General features: G+C 43.7%; 1 protein-coding gene across 1 annotated transcript; it reads right to left on the bottom strand.

Annotated features, from left to right (window-relative positions):
• Positions 1–394: 394 nt before the first annotated feature.
• LOC139423605 (uncharacterized) lies at positions 395–24,418 on the bottom strand. The gene is made up of 6 exons (XM_071175191.1): positions 24,390–24,418; positions 23,399–23,579; positions 5,040–5,211; positions 4,884–4,939; positions 1,039–1,122; positions 395–724 (listed from the first exon to the last, which is right to left on the bottom strand). Exons 1-6 carry the CDS (start codon positions 24,416–24,418, stop codon positions 602–604), a joined length of 645 nt encoding a protein of 214 aa, XP_071031292.1. The 3' UTR covers positions 395–601.
• Between the last annotated feature and the right edge of the window lie 6 nt (positions 24,419–24,424).

Raw genomic sequence — 24,424 nt, 5'->3', positions numbered from 1 at the left:
TTTTGTACCCACATTTTGTTGTTCTGGGTGCCGTTGTTTTTTTTCATATTAAACTGCTTTGGGTTTTACCCAGTTCTGCTCTCCTGCGCCTGACTTCCCTGCAGCCAGTCACGCACCCCTTACAAAATTAAGATGGATGATAGCCACCCAAGCAACCTCTTGCAAAACTGATTGTGAAATCTGTGTTTTTTTTGCTTTGACACATCAAACCACATTTTCCTTTTTCTCAAACATGTCTGAAAGCATCCGTCTCTATTTCAAAAAGTTCACATATTTAAAAATAAATGCACAACAACGATAAAAAAAGAGAACTAGCTGAACTTTAAGCCATATAAGGTGCTTTGGTTGTCTCAGCTACACAAAAATAAAATGGTATCTTATTGCTTCACCAATGATCTTGACTATATCTCTGGGACTTTATTATTTTGGTTGTAGGTTAACATCTGATTTCCTGTGATAACCACTTAACATGTCTTAGTAGAGAGTGAAATATATTTATAGTCATGTGTGCCAGATCAAACCTCTTGATACTGGGCCCAATATGAGATCACTCTGCAGGAAAAGGCTGTGAGATGGCAGTAGGTCATACAGTACAGTGGCTCTAGGAGAACGTGCCTGTCTTGATAGTGGCATACTCTGTTTTTCCACCGCTCTCCAGACTCACTGCTGTGTTCCTTTTTCCTTTCATGTAGACGATGGTGGAGTATGTCACTGAGGGATCCTCCTGTAGAGAGGGACAGTAAGAGACACAGGCACTGCTGCTGACATCTAGGGATGCACAGATTTACACTCATTTACACTATAGATAATGTTTATACTAACAAACACACACTCTCTCTCTCTCACGCTCACTCTCTCTCTCTCTCTCTCACTCACACACACACACACACACACACACACACACACACACACACACACACACACACACACACACACACACACACACACACACACACACACACACACACACACACACACACACACACACACACACACACACACACACACACACACACACACACACAGTACTTCTCTTACTGGAGCACTGAGGGGTGTTGGTGTCTCCTCTTGGTTGTTGTTTCTGGGTTCTTGAGCTGTATCATACATTACAGAGGGATCATCCTAGAGAGGAGAGATACAATGAGACACCACAGGCGGCTGGTGGCACCTTAATTGGGGAGGATGGGTTCATAGTAATGGCTGGAATGGAATCAATGAAATGGTATCGAACCCGTTTTCTATGTGTTTGATACCATTCCATTCACTTCATTCAAGCTGTTATTATGAGCCGTCTTCCTCTCAGCAGCCTCCTGTTTGAGACAAAACAGTGACTTCCACAGCACAGAAATTGCACAATGATCGAGACGTTATCTTTCTTGAGACCCTAATTTGGCCACTGAATTTGACATGACTTGATCCAGTAACAGTCTTTAAGACACATACAAACACACTGTCTCTTACTGGTGCACTGAGCGGTATTGTTGTCTTGTCGCTTAAACCAGTGTTTCTGTCTGCAATCGTGGAACACATTGCAGAGGAATCATCCCAGGAGATAGAAAATAAGACACACCTACAGTAACCTTGTCCCATTAACTGTATAATACCACAATGATAAGTGGGATGTGAAAAGTGGCAGTAATAAAGCCTCTCTTGAAAAAGACGAACCTTGACCCAGAAAATATAAAGAACTATCGGCCTATATCGAATCTCCCATTCCTCTCAAACGATTTCGAAAAGGCTGTTGCGCTGTTACTGCGTTTCAGACATAAGTAAGTGGTTAGCTGAAAATGTTGTACTTTTAAACTCGGACAAAACAGAGATGCTTGTTCTAGGTCCCAAGAAACAAAGAGATCTTCTGATGAATCTGACCATTAATCTTGATGGTTGTACAGTCGTCTCAATTAAAACTGTGAAGGACCTCGGCGTTACTCTGGACCCTGATCTCGCTTTTGAAGAATATATCAAGACTGTTTCAAGGACAGATCTACGTAACATTGCAAAAATCTGAAACTTGATGCAGAAAAATTAATCCATGCTTTTGTCACTTCTAGGTTAGACTACTAACTAGAACCAAAAAATGTGATCATATTACTCCAGTGCTAGCCTCTCTACACTGGCTTCCTGTTAAGGCAAGGGCTGATTTCAAGGTTTTACTGCTAACCTACAAAGCATTACATGGGCTAGCTCCTACCTATCTTTCCGATTTGGTCCTGCCGTACATACCTACACATATGCTATGGTCACAAGACGCCGTGTACCTAAAATTTTTAAGCAAACAGCTAGAGGTAGGGCTTTCTCCTATAGAGCCCCATTTTTATGGAATGATCTGCCTACCCATGTGAGAGACGCAGACTCGGTCTCAACCTTTAAGTCTTTATTGAAGACTCATCTCTTCAGTAGGTTATATGATTGAGTGTAGTCTGGCCCAGGAGTGTGAAGGTGAACGGAAAGGCACTGGAGCAGTGAACCGCCCTTGCTGTCTCTGCCTGGCCGGTTCCCCTCTTTCCACTGGCATTCTCTGCCTCTAACCCTATTACAGGGGCTGAGCCACTGGCATACTGCTCTTTCATGCCGTCCCTAGGAGGGGTGCGTCACTTGAGTGGATTGAGTCACTGACATGATCTTCCTGTCCGGGTTGGCGCCCCACCTTGGGTTGTGTCGTGGTGGAGATCTTTGTGGGCTATACTTGGCCTTGTCTCAGGATGGTAAGTTGGTGGTTGAAGATATCCCTCTAGTGGTGTGGGGGCTGTGCTTTGGGAAAAGTGGGTGGGATTATATCCTGCCTGTTTGGCCCTGTCCGGGGTTATCGTCATGGGGCCACAGTGTCTCCCGACCACTCCTGTCTCAGCCTCCAGTATTTATGCTGCATTAGTTTATGTGTCGGGGGGCTAGGGTCAGTCTGTTATATCTGGAGTATTTCTCCTGTCTTATCTGGTGTCCTGTGTGAATTTAAGTATGCTCTCTCTAACTCTCTCTTTCTTTCTTTCTTTCTTTCTTACTTTCTTTCTTTCTTTCTTTCTTTTTCTCTCTCGGAGGACCTGAGCCCTAGGACCATGCGTCAGGACTACCTAGCGTGATGACTCCTTGCTGTCCCCAGTCTATCTGGCCGTGCTGCTGCTCCAGTTTCAACTGTTCTGCCTGCGGCTATGGAACCCTGACCTGTTCACCGGACGTGCTACCTGTCCCAGACCTGCTGTTTTCAACTCTCTAGAGACAGCAGGAGCGGTAGAGATACTCTGAATGATCCTCTATGAAAAGCCAACTGACATTTATTCCTGAGGTGCTGACCTGTTGCACCCTGGACATCCACAGTATTATTATTTGACCATGCTGGTCATTTATGAACATTTGAACATCTTGGCCATGTTCTGTTATAATCTCCACCTGGTACAGCCTTAAGAGGACTGGCCACCCCTCATAGCCTGGTTCCTCTCTAGGTTTCTTCCTAGGTTCTGGCCTTTCTAGGGAGTTTTTCCTGGCCACCGTGCTTCTACACCTGCATTCCTTGCTGTTTGTGGTTTTAGGCTGGGTTTCTGTACAGCATTTTGTGACATCAGCTGATGTAAGAAGGGCTTTATAAATACATTTGATTGATTGATTGTTCTATCTACAGTGCCTTGCGAAAGTATTCGGCCCCCTTGAACTTTGCGACCCCTTAAGTTAATACTTTGTAGCGCCACCTTTTGCTGCGATTACAGCTGTAAGTCGCTTGGGGTATGCCTCTATCAGTTTTGCACATCGAGAGACTGAAATTTTTTCCCATTCCTCCTTGCAAAACAGCTCGAGCTCAGTGAGGTTGGATGGAGAGCATTTGTGAACAGCAGTTTTCAGTTCTTTCCACAGATTCTCGATTGGATTCAGGTCTGGACTTTGACTTGGCCATTCTAACACCTGGATATGTTTATTTTTGAACCATTCCATTGTAGATTTTGCTTTATGTTTTGGATCATTGTCTTGTTGGAAGACAAATCTCCGTCCCAGTCTCAGGTCTTTTGCAGACTCCATCAGGTTTTCTTCCAGAATGGTCCTGTATTTGGCTCCATCCATCTTCCCATCAATTTTAACCATCTTCCCTGTCCCTGCTGAAGAAAAAGCAGGCCCAAACCATGATGCTGCCACCACCATGTTTGACAGTGGGGATGGTGTGTTCAGGGTGATGAGCTGTGTTGCTTTTACGCCAAACATAACGTTTTGCATTGTTGCCAAAAAGCTGCATCTCTGATCAGTCTTCTCCTTGTATGAGCTGAAAGTTTAGAGGGACGGCCAGGTCTTGGTAGATTTGCAGTGGTCTGATACTCCTTCCATTTCAATATTATCGCTTGCACAGTGCTCCTTGGGATGTTTAAAGCTTGGGAAATCTTTTTGTATCCAAATCCGGCTTTATACTTCTTCACAACAGTATCTCGGACCTGCCTGGTGTGTTCCTTGTTCTTCATGATGCTCTCTGCACTTTTAACGGACCTCTGAGACTATCACAGTGCAGGTGCATTTATACGGAGACTTGATTACACACAGGTGGATTGTATTTATCATCATTAGTAATTTAGGTCAACATTGGATCATTCATAGATCCTCACTGAACTTCTGGAGAGAGTTTGCTGCACTGAAAGTAAAGGGGCTGAATAATTTTGCACGCCCAATTTTTTCAGTTTTTGATTTGTTAAAAAAGTTTGAAATATCCAATAAATGTCGTTCCACTTCATGATTGTGTCCCACTTGTTGTTGATTCTTCACAAAAAAATACAGTTTTATATCTTTATGTTTGAAGCCTGAAATGTGGCAAAAGGTCGCAAAGTTCAAGGGGGCCGAATACTTTCGCAAGGCACTGTATCTTCCTTTCCCATCACTCTCAATGTAATAGAGCTTCTAAATGATTTATTTACCTTTTTCTCTCCTTCTGTTTTGCTCCCACTACTTTTCTCTCCTGTGTTTTTCTTTCCTGGGGGTTAAAAACAGAGTTTAATACACAAAACAAATCATTTCCACATTCCACTGAAGTCATCGCTTTTCTGAGTGGTTGCAATGAATACATACTGTACCTTTGTTTCTCTTGTATATGTACCAAGCCACACCAGAGATGATCAGTATGACTGGTAGAACAGCCAGTAAGGTGTATTGGATTGTATTGTATTGTTGAGGGGAAGCAGATGGATCTTCTTCTGAAGTCCCCACTGTGTCTGCCCCTAAAGGACATGACAGTGTTCTGTCAATCTACAGTGTAACAGATAGTTTGGCTGTGTGCAAAAGATAACAGTATGCTGTTACAATATCTACAGTATGCTGTTACAATATCTACAGTATGATGTTACAATGTTTACAGTATGCTGTTACAATTTCTACAGTATGATGTTACAATATCTACAGTATGCTGTTACAATATTTACAGTATGCTGTTACAATATCTACAGTATGCTGTTACAGTAGCTAAAGTATGCTGTTACAATATTTACAGTATGCTGTTACAATATTTACAGTATGCTGTTACAATATCTACAGTATGCTGTTACAATATCGACAGTATGCTGTTACAATATTTACAGTATGCTGTTACAATATCTACAGTATGATGTTACACTATCACAGTATGCTGTTACAACATTTACAGTATGCTGTTACAATATCTACAGTATGCTGTTACAATATCACAGTATGCTGTTACAATATCTACCGTATGCTGTTACAATATTTACAGTATGCTGTTACAATATCTACAGTATTCTGTTACAATAGCTACAGTATGATGTTACAAAATCACAGTATGCTGTTACAATATCTACAGTATGCTGTTACAATATCTACAGTATGCTGTTACAATATCTACAGTATGCTGTTACACTATCACAGTATGCTGTTACAATATCTACAGTATGCTGTTACAATATCTACAGTATGATGTTACAGTGTTTACAGTATGCTGTTACAATATTTACAGTATGCTGTTACAATATCTACAGTATGCTGTTACAGTAGCTAAAGTATGCTGTTACAATATTTACAGTATGCTGTTACAATATTTACAGTATGCTGTTACAATATTTACAGTATGCTGTTACAATATCTACCGTATGATGTTACAATATTTACAATATGCTGTTACAATATCTACGGTATGCTGTTACAATATCACAGTATGCTGTTACAATATCACAGTGTGCTGTTACAATATCTACAGTATGCTGTTACAATATTTACAGTATGCTGTTACAATATCTACAGTATGCTGTTACAATGTCATAGTATGCTGTTACAATATTTACAGTATGCTGTTACAATATCACAGTATGCTGTTACAATATCACAGTATGCTGTTACAATATCTACAGTATGCTGTTACAATATCACAGTATGCTGTTACAACATTTACAGTATGCTGTTACAATATCTACAGTATGCTGTTATAATATCACAGTATGCTGTTACAATATCTACCGTATGCTGTTACAATATTTACAGTATGATGTTACAATATCTACAGTATGCTGTTACAATATCTACAGTATGCTGTTACAATATCTACAGTATGCTGTTACAATATCACAGTATGTTGTTACAATATTTACAGTATGCTGTTACAATATCTAACGTATGATGTTACAATATTTACAGTATGCTGTTACAATATCTACAGTATGCTGTTACAATATCGACAGTATGCTGTTACAATATTGACAGTATGCTGTTACAATATCTACAGTATGATGTTACACTATCACAGTATGCTGTTACAACATTTACAGTATGCTGTTACAATATCACAGTATGCTGTTACAATATCACAGTATGCTGTTACAATATCTACCGTATGCTGTTACAATATTTACAGTATGCTGTTACAATATCTACAGTATTCTGTTACAATATCTACAGTATGATGTTACAAAATCACAGTATGCTGTTACAATATCTACAGTATGATGTTACAATATCTACAGTATGCTGTTACACTATCACAGTATGCTGTTACAATATCTACAGTATGCTGTTACAATATCTACAGTATGATGTTACAATGTTTACAGTATGCTGTTACAATTTCTACAGTATGATGTTACAATATCTACAGTATGCTGTTACAATATTTACAGTATGCTGTTACAATATCTACAGTATGCTGTTACAGTAGCTAAAGTATGCTGTTACAATATTTACAGTATGCTGTTACAATATTTACAGTATGCTGTTACAATATCTACAGTATGCTGTTACAATATCGACAGTATGCTGTTACAATTTTTACAGTATGCTATTACAATATCTACAGTATGATGTTACACTATCACAGTATGCTGTTACAACATTTACAGTATGCTGTTACAATATCTACAGTATGCTGTTACAATATCACAGTATGCTGTTACAATATCTACCGTATGCTGTTACAATATTTACAGTATGCTGTTACAATATCTACAGTATTCTGTTACAATAGCTACAGTATGATGTTACAAAATCACAGTATGCTGTTACAATATCTACAGTATGCTGTTACAATATCTACAGTATGCTGTTACAATATCTACAGTATGCTGTTACACTATCACAGTATGCTGTTACAATATCTACAGTATGCTGTTACAATATCTACAGTATGATGTTACAGTGTTTACAGTATGCTGTTACAATATTTACAGTATGCTGTTACAATATCTACAGTATGCTGTTACAGTAGCTAAAGTATGCTGTTACAATATTTACAGTATGCTGTTACAATATTTACAGTATGCTGTTACAATATCTACAGTATGCTGTTACAATATCTACCGTATGATGTTACAATATTTACAATATGCTGTTACAATATCTACGGTATGCTGTTACAATATCACAGTATGCTGTTACAATATCACAGTGTGCTGTTACAATATCTACAGTATGCTGTTACAATATTTACAGTATGCTGTTACAATATCTACAGTATGCTGTTACAATGTCATAGTATGCTGTTACAATATTTACAGTATGCTGTTACAATATCACAGTATGCTGTTACAATATCACAGTATGCTGTTACAATATCTACGGTATGCTGTTACAATATCACAGTATGCTGTTACAATATCTACGGTATGCTGTTACAATATCACAGTGTGTTGTTACAATATCTACAGATGATTTCCAAAGTGAGTAGATAATATCAATAATTATGTTCAAAAAGATTGAAGTGATTAATTAGAATTGTCTGTCTTACTTTGAATATCAATTTTGACGTCTGTCATTTGAGTCCCACTGATTCCACACCTGTACCACCCCTGATCGTCCTCGGTGACGTGTGAGAGGAGGACAGAGAGGTTCCCAGGAGAGGTGTTATTAAATATCTCCACTCTGCCTCTGTAGAGATCACTCCGGGTTAGTATTATCTCAGTTGTCTGTTGACCTCTGAGTTTAGTCCATGTGAAGCTGGGAGGTTTAGCCTGAGTTTTACTACAGGAGCAGGGCAGGAGAACAGACTGGCCTGGGGATGCATTGACCACCCTTGATCGAGGTTCTGACAGAGTGCAGCCTGTTGAAACACAAAGCAATGTGTTATTGGATACTTCTTTTTCTGATTACAGAAAATCATAGATCTCTACAACTACTACCATAAACACTTAACAAGCAATTACAACAAACATTACAAACAATACATAACAAACATTACAAACAATACATAACAAACATTATAAAAAATACTACTGCTCCCTGTCTTATACCTTGAAATGGCTGATATATTTTAAGATGGGCCATATCATTAATTGTGTATAGATATTTTTATTTAAGTGTGTTTCCTGTTTTACTTTCTATATACACAGCGATGTAAGCTTGATATTAGCTGCATCTCTTACCTTCAACAGCGAGTTCGACGTCGCTGCATTTTTCACGGCTGAATTTGCACCTGTACCACCCCTGATCGTCCTCGGTGACGTGTGAGAGGAGGACAGAGAGGTTCCCAGGAGAGATGTTATTAAATATCTCCACTCTGCCTCTGTAGAGATCACTCTGGGTTAGTATTATCCCAGATGTATGTTGACCTCTGAGTTTAGTCCATGTGAAGCTGGGAGGTTTAGCCTGGGTTTTACTACAGGAGCAGGGCAGGAGAACAGACTGGCCTGAGTAGACAGTGATCTTACCATAGTTAGTGACTAATCGAGTGCAGCCTGTTGAAACACAAAACAACATAAGCCATAATGTTTTAATGTCATTGCAGGATTACAGAGCTCCATCAACAATACACCATCAAATGTGAGATGTGTATGTAACTGTACCAACAGATTATTTTGTGTCATTTTTCATGTTGTTTGTACTTTAAACTGCAATCCACTTATGTTGACTTTGGAACATCGACAGATCTGAGATTTCATCAGCATTTGAATTGTTTTAAATCGATGCTATAAAACATTGTTATTAAACCATACAACCAGGAAACGCATTTAAATCTGTATTGAAAAAAAATCAACCAGCAACATTTTCTGTGTTTACTGTTTACTGAAGCGTACAGTATGTATTTTTAAGCTGCAAGATATTCTGCTAACTTTCTATTTTCAACACATGCCAGATGTTGTTTGAATACATTTATCTGACACTTTTACTTATGCAGGGTAGGTAGGAGGTTATCTTTGCTATACATATGACATTATCTACAGGTTAGGAGATTGTAGGACTCACCTGCAGTGATATGAAGGAAAGAGCTGATCAGACACACAGAGATCCACATGGTGACTGTCCACTGATGTTGAGCGATATGATGTAAACCAAGAGAGAGACTGTTTGTTCAGTGTTTATTATGCGAAAACGTTCAATGCAGCTGTTTTTATCAAATCATTTCTGGGTAACAATTAAAGTACAAATCTGGCGTCTGAAGTGGCCACACAGCATTTACAGAGAAGCAGCCTCCACAGAAGTCAGGGTATTCATACCTTCAGCTTCACGGAGCAGAGCTGTTGTGAAGGAAGTTGTGAAGGACCTGAGTTTATGTTTTTACTGGATGTACCCCCCCCCCCCCCCCCCACCTACTGTCAACCAATCATGTCAATGTGCAGAGCCCTCTGCAGTGTTACACAATTTGGGAGGCGCATGACAATGCGGTACAGAACTTGATTTGGCCTCTGCAAGCCTCCGGAGGCTCCGCCATTACGTCACACCCTCCATACGGAGCCTCCGCATCACAATGCTGGATCCAGAAAAAATCATGTTTTTACTGAAATAGTTTTCAATTAAAATGGTCAAAAAGACACAAACAGCTTCTTAGCAAAGAGCAATTTCTCACGCAAGAATTCTTGCTTGAATTTGCAAGGACTGTCTGGGAGTGGTCTGAGTTGTGAGGGAAACACTGAAAAATAGGTGTTAAAGGCAGAGAGGTTGGGAACTCTATTTCTCATTGGTCTATTAACTAATTTACTGCCTGGTGACCAGGCAGGCCAAAACGCCAACCCACCAAAACAGACTGACATTTCAGGCAGCCTTTGTAAATAGCTGTTACACTAAAAGGGCATTGTCATCATTTTCACAATTCTACAATATTATTCCAACCTCATAGTGTGGAAGTATAAAACACAGGTATATTACATTTTTGACTGCACTGGGCCTTTAAGGGACTGAATTTGACACACTTCTCCCCCTGAGTGTTGACTGCTAATGGTATTTCTGAACGTGTGACTGTACTCAGGGAAATCGGCTAGTGTATGAAGGCCGTCCTCCTCACTTCCTGACTCTCAACCCACATCCTGTTCCAGGCCTCTCTAACAGGCCTCTCTGCTTCTCCTTTTCTCTAAATAGTCCTATTACTCTCATTAGAGTCAGCTATTCTCAGACTGAAATGTGTCTATGTAGGAGATGATTATCTGTGTAGTATGATGTAATGTAATGACAGTTACTCGTACCCTTAATCAGTCTGTGTGTATGCGTGTGTGTGTGTGCGTGTGTGTGTGTGTGTGCGTGTGCGTGTGTGTGCGCGTGTGCGTGTACGTGTGTGTGTGTGTGCGTGTGTGTGCGCGTGTGTGCGTGTGTGTGTGTGTGCGTGTTTGTGCGTGTGTGTGTGCGTGTGCGTGCGCGCGCGTGTGTGTGTGTGTGTGTGTGTGGAATTGTTCTTCTATCCTCGTAGTGACCTGAAATTCCCAATAGTCCCTACAAAGACAGTTAAAAAAGTAAAATGATATTTGAAGTTACACTTAGTAAAAAGTGTTATTTGGCTGTCCCCATAGCAGAACCCTTTTTGTTTTCAGGATAACCCTTTTGGGTTCCCCGTATGAACCCAAAAGGGTTCAACCTGGAAGCAAAAATGGTTCTTCAAAGGGTTCTCCTATTTAGGTTGTAGATATCACCCTTAGGATTGGAGTCAGGGTTAGGTTTAGGGTTAGGTGCAAGGACTTGGTGTAGAGTAAGGGTTAGGGAAAATTGGATTTTGAATGGAAATACATTTTAGGTCCCCACGAGGATAGAAAATGAAGTATGTGTGTGTGTGCATTGATTGTGTTTGTCATTCTCACTCCAATATCATTAACATGGCAAGTCATGGCAAAATGTGTATCTTTAAAAGTGCAACAAAAATTCTCTACTCAATGACAAATTGAATTGCCATTGATTTGCTGTAAAACTGAGAAAAAAAACTGCCCCATGGCAAAATTAGTGGAATTGCAATTACATTTGTAATATAACTGCAACGTTTTCTCATGACAAAACGTGTAGAACTGCAAAAAAATTACTTGAAAAGTAAAATGTTTCTCTCCACCGTCAAGAGGGGGGCCTGTAACGACGTTCGTCTGTAGAAGGAGAAGCGGACCAAAAAGCAGCGTGGTGGTTACTCATGTTCTTTAATGGAAAATGAACGATACATGAAATAACTTAAATCTACAAAACAACAAACGGAACGTGAAAAACCTATACAGCCTATCCTGTGACAACAAACACAGAGACAGGAACAATCACCCACAAACACACAGTGAAACCCAGGCTACCTAAGTATGATTCTCAATCAGAGACAACTAATGACACCTGCCTCTGATTGAGAACCATACTAGGCCGAAACATAGAAAAGCCCCAAAACATAGAAAAACAAACAGACTGCCCACCCAACTCACTCCCTGTCCATACTAAATAAATACAAAATAACGGAAATCAAGGTCAGAACGTGACAGTACCCCCCCCCCCCAAAGGTGCGGACTTCCGGCCGCAAAACCTTGACCTATAGGGGAGGGTCTGGGTGGGCGTCTGTCCGCGGTGGCGGCTCTGGCGCGGGACGCGGACTCCACTTCATCATTGTCTTAGTCCGCCTTATTGTCCGCCTCCGTGGCTTTCTCACCATGGCCACCCCTCTCAATGACCCCACTGGACAGAGGGGCTGCTTGGGACAGAGGGGAGGCTCGGGACAGAGGTGAAACAGCTGCTCGGGACAGAGGGACAGCTGCTCGGGACAGAGGGGCAGCTGCTCGGGACAGAGGGGCGGCAGCAGCTTGGGACAGAGGGGCGATAGCAGCTCGGGACAGAGGGGCGGCAGCTGCTCGGGACAGAGGGGCGGCAGCTGCTCGGGCGGCCCCTGGCTGACTGGCGGCACTGGCGGCCCCTGGCTTACTGGCGGCCCCTGGCTGACTGGCTGCACTGGCGGCCCCTGGCTGACTGGCGGCACTGGCGGCCCCTGGCTGACTGGCGGCACTGGCGGCCCCTGGCTGACGGGCGGCAGTGGCGGCTCCTGGCAGACGGGCGGCAGTGGCGGCTCCTGGCAGACGGGCGGCACTGGTGGCTCCTGGCAGACGGGCGGCACTGGCGGCGCAGGGCAGACGGGCGGCACTGGCGGCTCTGGGCAGACGGGCGGCGCTGGGCAGAGGGGCGGCACTGGCGGCGCTGGGCAGACGGGCGGCACTGGCGGCGCTGGAGAGGAGGAAGGCTCTGGAAGCGCCGGACTGAGTAGCTCTCGTAGCGCCGAACAGGCGGGAGATTCCGGCAGCGCTGGACAGGAGGAAGGCTCTGGTAGCGTCGGAGAGGCGGGAGACTCCGGCAGCGCTGGAGAGGAGGAAGGCTCTGGTAGCGCCGGAGAGGCGGGAGACTCCGGCAGCGCTGGAGAGGAGGAAGCCCCTGTAAGGATGGGCCGGAGAGACAGCCTGGTACGGGGGGCTGCCACCGGAGGGCTGGTGCGTGGAGGTGGTGACGTATAGACCGGGCCGTGCAGGCGCACTGGAGCTCTTGAGCACTGAGCCTGCCCAACCTTACCCGGTTGAATGATCCCGGTCGCCCTGCCAGTGCGGCGAGGTGGAATAGCCCGCACTGGGCTATGCAGGCGAACCGGGGACACCGTGCGCAAGGCTGGTGCCATGTAAGCCGGCCCAAGGAGACGCACTGGAGACCAGATGCGTAGAGCCGGCTTCATGGCACTTGGCTCGATGCCCACTCTAGCCCGGCCATACGCGGAGCTGGAATGTACCGCACTGGGGACACTGTGCGCTCCACAGCATAACACGGTGCCAGTCCGGTCTCTCTAGCCCCCCGGTAAGCACAGGGAGTTTGCGCAGGTCTCCTACCTGGCATAGCCATACTCCCCGTTAGCCCCCCCCCCCAATAAATTTTTGGGGCTGACTCTCAGGCTTCCATCCACAACGCCGCGCTGCCTCCTCATACCGGCGCCTCTCCGCTTTCGCCGCCTCCCGTTCTTCCTTGGGGCGGCGATATTCTCCTGGCTGAGCCCAGGGTCCTTTACCATCCAAATCTTCCTCCCATGTCCATTTCTCCAAATAGTGCAGCCTCTCCCACTGCTGCTGCTGCTGCTCCTGTTGCTGCTGCCTCTGTTGCTTCTCCTGCTGCTCCTCTTGCCGTTGCCCGTTACCACGCCGCTTGGTCCTGTTGTGGTGGGTGATTCTGTAACGACGTTCGTCTGTAGAAGGAGAAGCGGACCAAAAAGCAGCGTGGTGGTTACTCATGTTCTTTAATGGCTCAACTTTTTAAAATCCCCTGCCTATTGCAACAACCACAGACCAGGCTCAACTTTTTAAAATCCCCTGCCTATTGCAACAACCACAGACCAGGCTCAACTTTTTAAAATCCCCTGCCTATTGCAACAACCACAGACCAGGCTCAACTTTTTAAAATCCCCTGCCTATTGCAACAACCACAGACCAGGCTCAACTTTTTAAAATCACCTGCCTATTGCAACAACCACAGACCAGGCTCAACTTTTTAAAATCCCCTGCCTATTGCAACAACCACAGACCAGGCTCAACTTTTTAAAATCACCTGCCTATTGCAACAACCACAGACCAGGCTCAACTTTTTAAAATCCCCTGCCTATTGCAACAACCACAGACCAGGCTCAACTTTTTAAAATCCCCTGCCTATTGCAACAACCACAGACCAGGCTCAACTTTTTAAAATCCCCTGCCTATTGCAACAACCACAGACCAGGCTCAACTTTTTAAAATCCCCTGCCTATTGCAACAACCACAGACCAGGCTCAACTTTTTAAAATCCCCTGCCTATTGCAACAACCACAGACCAGGCTCAACTTTTTAAAATCCCCTGCCTATTGCAACAACCACAGACCAGGCTCAACTTTTTAAAATCCCCTGCCTATTGCAACAACCACAGACCAGGCTCAACTTTTTTAAATCCCTGCCTATTGCAACAACCACAGACCAGGCTCAACTTTTTTAAATCCCCTGCCTATTGCAACAACCACAGACCAGGCTCAACTTTTTAAAATCCCCTGCCTATTGCAACAACCACAGACCAGGCTCAACTTTTTAAAATCCCCTGCCTATTGCAACAACCACAGACCAGGCTCAACTTTTTAAAATCCCCTGCCTATTGCAACAACCACAGACCAGGCTCAACTTTTTAAAGTCCCCTGCCTATTGCAACAACCACAGACCAGGCTCAACTTTTTAAAATCCCCTGCCTATTGCAACAACCACAGACCAGGCTCAACTTTTTAAAGTCCCCTGCCTATTGCAACAACCACAGACCAGGCTCAACTTTTTAAAATCCCCTGCCTATTGCAACAACCACCGACCAGGCTCAACTTTTTAAAATCCCCTGCCTATTGCAACAACCACCGACCAGGCTCAACTTTTTAAAATCCCCTGCCTATTGCAACAACCACAGACCAGGCTCAACTTTTTAAAATCCCCTGCCTATTGCAACAACCACAGACCAGGCTCAACTTTTTAAAGTCCCCTGCCTATTGCAACAACCACAGACCAGGCTCAACTTTTTAAAATCCCCTGCCTATTGCAACAACCACAGACCAGGCTCAACTTTTTAAAATCCCCTGCCTATTGCAACAACCACAGACCAGGCTCAACTTTTTAAAGTCCCCTGCCTATTGCAACAACCACAGACCAGGCTCAACTTTTTAAAGTCCCCTGCCTATTGCAACAACCACAGACCAGGCTCAACTTTTTAAAATCCCCTGCCTATTGCAACAACCACAGACCAGGCTCAACTTTTTAAAATCCCCTGCCTATTGCAACAACCACAGACCAGGCTCAACTTTTTAAAGTCCCCTGCCTATTGCAACAACCACAGACCAGGCTCAACTTTTTAAAATCCCCTGCCTATTGCAACAACCACAGACCAGGCTCAACTTTTTAAAGTCCCCTGCCTATTGCAACAACCACAGACCAGGCTCAACTTTTTAAAGTCCCCTGCCTATTGCAACAACCACAGACCAGGCTCAACTTTTTAAAGTCCCCTGCCTATTGCAACAACCACAGACCAGGCTCAACTTTTTAAAATCCCCTGCCTATTGCAACAACCACAGACCAGGCTCAACTTTTTAAAGTCCCCTGCCTATTGCAACAACCACAGACCAGGCTCAACTTTTTAAAGTCCCCTGCCTATTGCAACAACCACAGACCAGGCTCAACTTTTTAAAATCCCCTGCCTATTGCAACAACCACAGACCAGGCTCAACTTTTTAAAATCCCCTGCCTATTGCAACAACCACAGACCAGGCTCAACTTTTTAAAGTCCCCTGCCTATTGCAACAACCACAGACCAGGCTCAACTTTTTAAAATCCCCTGCCTATTGCAACAACCACAGACCAGGCTCAACTTTTTAAAATCCCCTGCCTATTGCAACAACCACAGACCAGGCTCAACTTTTTAAAGTCCCCTGCCTATTGCAACAACCACCGACCAGGCTCAACTTTTTAAAATCCCCTGCCTATTGCAACAACCACAGACCAGGCTCAACTTTTTAAAATCCCCTGCCTATTGCAACAACCACAGACCAGGCTCAACTTTTTAAAATCCCCTGCCTATTGCAACAACCACAGACCAGGCTCAACTTTTTAAAATCCCCTGCCTATTGCAACAACCACAGACCAGGCTCAACTTTTTAAAATCCCCTGCCTATTGCAACAACCACAGACCAGGCTCAACTTTTTAAAATCCCCTGCCTATTGCAACAACCACAGACCAGGCTCAACTTTTTAAAATCCCCTGCCTATTGCAACAACCACAGACCAGGCTCAACTTTTTAAAATCCCCTGCCTATTGCAACAACCACAGACCAGGCTCAACTTTTTAAAATCCCCTGCCTATTGCAACAACCACCGACCAGGCTCAACTTTTTAAAGTCCCCTGCCTATTGCAACAACCACAGACCAGGCTCAACTTTTTAAAATCCCCTGCCTATTGCAACAACCACAGACCAGGCTCAACTTTTTAAAATCCCCTGCCTATTGCAACAACCACAGACCAGGCTCAACTTTTTAAAATCCCCTGCCTATTGCAACAACCACAGACCAGGCTCAACTTTTTAAAATCCCCTGCCTATTGCAACAACCACAGACCAGGCTCAACTTTTTAAAATCCCCTGCCTATTGCAACAACCACAGACCAGGCTCAACTTTTTAAAATCCCCTGCCTATTGCAACGACCACAGACCAGGCTCAACTTTTTAAAATCCCCTGCCTATTGCAACAACCACAGACCAGGCTCAACTTTTTAAAATCCCCTGCCTATTGCAACAACCACAGACCAGGCTCAACTTTTTAAAATCCCCTGCCTATTGCAACAACCACAGACCAGGCTCAACTTTTTAAAATCCCCCTATTGCAACAACCACAGACCAGGCTCAACTTTTTAAAATCCCCTGCCTATTGCAACAACCACAGACCAGGCTCAACTTTTTAAAATCCCCTGCCTATTGCAACAACCACAGACCAGGCTCAACTTTTTAAAATCCCCTGCCTATTGCAACGACCACAGACCAGGCTCAACTTTTTAAAATCCCCTGCCTATTGCAACAACCACAGACCAGGCTCAACTTTTTAAAATCCCCTGCCTATTGCAACGACCACAGACCAGGCTCAACTTTTTAAAATCCCCTGCCTATTGCAACAACCACAGACCAGGCTCAACTTTTTAAAATCCCCTGCCTATTGCAACAACCACAGACCAGGCTCAACTTTTTAAAGTCCCCTGCCTATTGCAACAACCACAGACCAGGCTCAACTTTTTAAAATCCCCTGCCTATTGCAACAACCACAGACCAGGCTCAACTTTTTAAAATCCCCTGCCTATTGCAACAACCACAGACCAGGCTCAACTTTTTAAAATCCCCTGCCTATTGCAACAACCACAGACCAGGCTCAACTTTTTAAAATCCCCTGCCTATTGCAACGACCACAGACCAGGCTCAACTTTTTAAAATCCCCTGCCTATTGCAACAACCACAGACCAGGCTCAACTTTTTAAAATCCCCTGCCTATTGCAACGACCACAGACCAGGCTCAACTTTTTAAAATCCCCTGCCTATTGCAACAACCACAGACCAGGCTCAACTTTTTAAAATCCCCTGCCTATTGCAACAACCACAGACCAGGCTCAACTTTTTAAAATCCCCTGCCTATTGCAACAACCACAGACCAGGCTCAACTTTTTAAAATCCCCTGCCTATTGCAACAACCACAGACCAGGCTCAACTTTTTAAAATCCCCTGCCTATTGCAACAACCACCGACCAGGCTCAACTTTTTAAAGTCCCCTGCCTATTGCAACAACCACAGACCAGGCTCAACTTTTTAAAATCCCCTGCCTATTGCAACAACCACAGACCAGGCTCAACTTTTTAAAATCCCCTGCCTATTGCAACAACCACAGACCAGGCTCAACTTTTTAAAATCCCCTGCCTATTGCAACAACCACAGACCAGGCTCAACTTTTTAAAATCCCCTGCCTATTGCAACAACCACAGACCAGGCTCAACTTTTTAAAATCCCCTGCCTATTGCAACAACCACAGACCAGGCTCAACTTTTTAAAATCCCCTGCCTATTGCAACAACCACAGACCAGGCTCAACTTTTTAAAATCCCCTGCCTATTGCAACAACCACAGACCAGGCTCAACTTTTTAAAATCCCCTGCCTATTGCAACAACCACAGACCAGGCTCAACTTTTTAAAATCCCCTGCCTATTGCAACAACCACAGACCAGGCTCAACTTTTTAAAATCCCCTGCCTATTGCAACAACCACAGACCAGGCTCAACTTTTTAAAATCCCCTGCCTATTGCAACAACCACAGACCAGGCTCAACTTTTTAAAATCCCCTGCCTATTGCAACAACCACAGACCAGGCTCAACTTTTTAAAATCCCCTGCCTATTGCAACAACCACAGACCAGGCTCAACTTTTTAAAATCCCCTGCCTATTGCAACGACCACAGACCAGGCTCAACTTTTTAAAATCCCCTGCCTATTGCAACAACCACAGACCAGGCTCAACTTTTTAAAATCCCCTGCCTATTGCAACAACCACAGACCAGGCTCAACTTTTTAAAATCCCCTGCCTATTGCAACAACCACAGACCAGGCTCAACTTTTTAAAATCCCCTGCCTATTGCAACAACCACAGACCAGGCTCAACTTTTTAAAATCCCCTGCCTATTGCAACAACCACAGACCAGGCTCAACTTTTTAAAATCCCCTGCCTATTGCAACAACCACAGACCAGGCTCAACTTTTTAAAATCCCCTGCCTATTGCAACAACCACAGACCAGGCTCAACTTTTTAAAATCCCCTGCCTATTGCAACAACCACAGACCAGGCTCAACTTTTTAAAATCCCCTGCCTATTGCAACGACCACAGACCAGGCTCAACTTTTTAAAATCCCCTGCCTATTGCAACAACCACAGACCAGGCTCAACTTTTTAAAATCCCCTGCCTATTGCAACAACCACAGACCAGGCTCAACTTTTTAAAATCCCCTGCCTATTGCAACAACCACAGACCAGGCTCAACTTTTTAAAATCCCCTGCCTATTGCAACAACCACAGACCAGGCTCAACTTTTTAAAATCCCCTGCCTATTGCAACAACCACAGACCAGGCTCAACTTTTTAAAATCCCCTGCCTATTGCAACAACCACAGACCAGGCTCAACTTTTTAAAATCCCCTGCCTATTGCAACAACCACAGACCAGGCTCAACTTTTTAAAATCCCCTGCCTATTGCAACAACCACAGACCAGGCTCAACTTTTTAAAATCCCCTGCCTATTGCAACAACCACAGACCAGGCTCAACTTTTTAAAATCCCCTGCCTATTGCAACAACCACAGACCAGGCTCAACTTTTTAAAATCCCCTGCCTATTGCAACAACCACAGACCAGGCTCAACTTTTTAAAATCCCCTGCCTATTGCAACAACCACAGACCAGGCTCAACTTTTTAAAATCCCCTGCCTATTGCAACAACCACAGACCAGGCTCAACTTTTTAAAATCCCCTGCCTATTGCAACAACCACAGACCAGGCTCAACTTTTTAAAATCCCCTGCCTATTGCAACAACCACAGACCAGGCTCAACTTTTTAAAATCCCCTGCCTATTGCAACAACCACAGACCAGGCTCAACTTTTTAAAATCCCCTGCCTATTGCAACAACCACAGACCAGGCTCAACTTTTTAAAATCCCCTGCCTATTGCAACAACCACAGACCAGGCTCAACTTTTTAAAATCCCCTGCCTATTGCAACAACCACAGACCAGGCTCAACTTTTTAAAATCCCCTGCCTATTGCAACAACCACAGACCAGGCTCAACTTTTTAAAATCCCCTGCCTATTGCAACAACCACAGACCAGGCTCAACTTTTTAAAATCCCCTGCCTATTGCAACAACCACAGACCAGGCTCAACTTTTTAAAATCCCCTGCCTATTGCAACAACCACAGACCAGGCTCAACTTTTTAAAATCCCCTGCCTATTGCAACAACCACAGACCAGGCTCAACTTTTTAAAATCCCCTGCCTATTGCAACAACCACAGACCAGGCTCAACTTTTTAAAATCCCCTGCCTATTGCAACAACCACAGACCAGGCTCAACTTTTTAAAATCCCCTGCCTATTGCAACAACCACAGACCAGGCTCAACTTTTTAAAATCCCCTGCCTATTGCAACAACCACAGACCAGGCTCAACTTTTTAAAATCCCCTGCCTATTGCAACAACCACAGACCAGGCTCAACTTTTTAAAATCCCCTGCCTATTGCAACAACCACAGACCAGGCTCAACTTTTTAAAATCCCCTGCCTATTGCAACAACCACAGACCAGGCTCAACTTTTTAAAATCCCCTGCCTATTGCAACAACCACAGACCAGGCTCAACTTTTTAAAATCCCCTGCCTATTGCAACAACCACAGACCAGGCTCAACTTTTTAAAATCCCCTGCCTATTGCAACAACCACAGACCAGGCTCAACTTTTTAAAATCCCCTGCCTATTGCAACAACCACAGACCAGGCTCAACTTTTTAAAATCCCCTGCCTATTGCAACAACCACAGACCAGGCTCAACTTTTTAAAATCCCCTGCCTATTGCAACAACCACAGACCAGGCTCAACTTTTTAAAATCCCCTGCCTATTGCAACAACCACAGACCAGGCTCAACTTTTTAAAATCCCCTGCCTATTGCAACAACCACAGACCAGGCTCAACTTTTTAAAATCCCCTGCCTATTGCAACAACCACAGACCAGGCTCAACTTTTTAAAATCCCCTGCCTATTGCAACAACCACAGACCAGGCTCAACTTTTTAAAATCCCCTGCCTATTGCAACAACCACAGACCAGGCTCAACTTTTTAAAATCCCCTGCCTATTGCAACAACCACAGACCAGGCTCAACTTTTTAAAATCCCCTGCCTATTGCAACAACCACAGACCAGGCTCAACTTTTTAAAATCCCCTGCCTATTGCAACAACCACAGACCAGGCTCAACTTTTTAAAATCCCCTGCCTATTGCAACAACCACAGACCAGGCTCAACTTTTTAAAATCCCCTGCCTATTGCAACAACCACAGACCAGGCTCAACTTTTTAAAATCCCCTGCCTATTGCAACAACCACAGACCAGGCTCAACTTTTTAAAATCCCCTGCCTATTGCAACAACCACAGACCAGGCTCAACTTTTTAAAATCCCCTGCCTATTGCAACAACCACAGACCAGGCTCAACTTTTTAAAGTCCCCTGCCTATTGCAACAACCACAGACCAGGCTCAACTTTTTAAAATCCCCTGCCTATTGCAACAACCACAGACCAGGCTCAACTTTTTAAAATCCCCTGCCTATTGCAACAACCACAGACCAGGCTCAACTTTTTAAAATCCCCTGCCTATTGCAACAACCACAGACCAGGCTCAACTTTTTAAAATCCCCTGCCTATTGCAACAACCACAGACCAGGCTCAACTTTTTAAAATCCCCTGCCTATTGCAACAACCACAGACCAGGCTCAACTTTTTAAAATCCCCTGCCTATTGCAACAACCACAGACCAGGCTCAACTTTTAAAAGATGTTTTATTTTTATTGAACCTTTATTTAACTAGGCAAGTCAGTTAAGAACAAATTCTTATTTACAATGATGGCCTACCCCGGTCAAACCCTAACCCGGACGACGCTGGGCCAATTGTGCGCTGCCCTATGGAACTCCCATTCACGGCCGGGTGTGATACAGCCTGGAATTGAGCCAGGGTCTGTAGAGACACCTCTAGCACTGAGATGCAGTGCCTTAGACCGCTGCACCACTCGGGAGCCCCAATAGGGATGAACCAGAAGATCAGTTTTAGGCTACGCCTACTGGAATTCCTTACCGTTTTGTTGTTGTAAGTTTGTTTTAAATCACCTGGGGCAAAAATGCTGATCAATCATTATGTCATACCCCACTCAGAGATTCTTTAAGGTCTGAAAAGCACTTTCACTTTGCCCTGGTCAGCAGTACTTTTCTGTTGCCCTAAGAATATGGTCACTTACCCGAAAATGTGAAGATAGTTGTTTACATGCACACATGCCATAACATGTCCGTCTCTTGGGTCCGTTTTTGACTTCATGACTACCAAGTATACAAAGAGCCAAAAGTGTTTTTATGAATGTCTATAAAAGCAAAAACAAATTCCCCATTATAAAAATATTGTAAAGCAGAGCTACTGTCTCTCTCTTTCCACAGATCACACATAATGCCACATAATGCCACATAATGCCACATAATGCCACATAATGCCACATAATGCCACACAATGCCACATAATGCCACATAATGCCACATAATGCCACATAATGCCACATAATGCCACATAATGCCAATGCTGTCAAGTGGTCAAGTGGTCAAGTGGTCAAGCCTCCACCCTTATTCATTGGTTCTGTAATAAACAGATGTACTACTTTGTTCCCACGACAGTTAAATATACATCAGAGTTGCTCTGTGATGCTGAGCTAACCAACCCTGCTGGAGCACTGAACAGCATCTATGACTGACGTCATATTGACAGATGTTTGCTTGACCTGCAGCGATCACAGTCAGTCTGGACGAATCACAGCTGCTGGAGTGGGCAAGATTACAATAATAGAAATAGAATTACTAGGATGGATAAAGCCCCTCAGGCCACGGAAATTTGACAGGTATGTTCTAGTGGTTATATTTCTATGGTTCTAATCCTTTAGAGTATCCAGGCGTCCAGTACTGTGATAATTATGTGCTCCTAGAAACTGAAGGTCTCAGATAGTGTCAGAGAGTAGTTTGGTCAAAGAGCAACTCATACTTTTTAACCCAATTCCTCTTTCAGCCTCTATTCTGAGTATTTACAACTGAATATGATTGAAGGAACGACCCCATCTAGTGGAAGAATAATAGACATGAAAAAAGCATAATCCTCATCCCTGTATGTTCAAATGCATTTTATTCAAGTGCATGCACACATTTCATGTTAATATAGTGTTTTGCATAATTTTAATCTACGAACAGTGATACATTTGGATATGCTTTCAGCATATGTAACCAAATCAATCAGATATTGTATTTCCAAAACTACAGTACTGTCATTTTAAACTCTTATTAAAAACCGATTGGCAGCAGGGCAGAATTATTCGATTTGTGGATGTGTGTTAGGAACGTTATTGCATATGTGCCAGGCAGTGCTATCAGATGTATTCTGGTCTCACCACAAAGCGAAGGTCATACTGGCCTTCAGGACAGGGGTAGGACAGGGCCAGACTGCTGTTAGTAGGGATCTGGGCCATGTGGTTCTTGAAGTCCTGGATGTGAAAGACATACCTGCCCTCACATGTTAGGAGCAGTCGGTTGCGGAAGTGAACACTGTTGGTCTGGTTTTGTCTGAGGCTGCTTTGGAGAGAGAGACTGGCAGTGGGGAAGGAAATACACCTGGAACATTCTTGTTGGTTCTTAAAGACCTTTGCTGACCAACTGATGGGGTTGGTTTCCTTGGTCTGGTAAATCACACTATTGTGGTTTGGTGTTGTGAATGAGTTGACATAGTCTGGGGCTGGAGTGGAACTTGAGCCTGAGGAGTACACCACATGATTGGCTGATGCCTGATCATAGGGAAGTCTACTCCAAAAAATATAAATCATGTCATTGTCCTACTAACAATGTAATTCACAAATTAACATTACTTATGTGTGATGAATAGAGAAATGGAAATATCAGATTTCATTGTGTCGTTGGCCAACTGAACTTATCCTGGTCCCAGATCTGTTTGTGTTGTATGGCCATGGCATGTGGCATGACATTAACTATAGGAGTTGACTAGACAGTACAATCCAGGCTACAGGGAACTCAATGAATAGATTCCATGTTGCAGAGTCCAGGGACATGGAGAAGCAACAGCAGCCACAGAGGAGTGGTTCAAGGCCTCAGCATTTTCACCAACCAACTTGGGAAACTGACAAACAGACAAGCAATAGAGTGAGGGTTCTCACAGTCTAGCCCACGTGTTTTTGCCTCATGGTATTAACCATATTAACTTTTGCCTCTAGGGGTGCTCTTGAGCCAAAAGGGGTCTTCTATATAGGCCCATCTCCCCACATCCAGGAGCAAAACCATTGGCCTAAAGCTTTAATGTCTATATATTGTAGCGACCCGCACAGACAGTGTGTTATGTGTTAGGCTAGTAGGTGGTTGTGATGTACTTACCAGTACCCAGTGTTCGCGGGGTCCGACATGCCAAT

The sequence above is a fragment of the Oncorhynchus clarkii genome, chromosome 13 (genome assembly GCF_045791955.1).
Source record: "Oncorhynchus clarkii lewisi isolate Uvic-CL-2024 chromosome 13, UVic_Ocla_1.0, whole genome shotgun sequence".
NCBI classification, from domain to species: domain Eukaryota; kingdom Metazoa; phylum Chordata; class Actinopteri; order Salmoniformes; family Salmonidae; genus Oncorhynchus; species Oncorhynchus clarkii.
Note: the sequence above shows the minus strand (reverse complement) of the source record. Positions and strands in the feature narration are given on the sequence as shown.

Excerpts from the sequence above, each read along its gene's own strand:
- LOC139423605 (XM_071175191.1), bottom strand. The coding sequence starts at position 24,418 with ATGTCGGACCCCGCGAACACTGGGTACTG. Across the intron at positions 1,123-4,883 it reads AAACAGAAGGAGAGAAAAAG|GATGATCCCTCTGTAATGTA; the intron begins GTAAATAAATCA and ends TCTCCTCTCTAG. Across the intron at positions 725-1,038 it reads CAACACCCCTCAGTGCTCCA|GAGGATCCCTCAGTGACATA; the intron begins GTAAGAGAAGTA and ends CCCTCTCTACAG.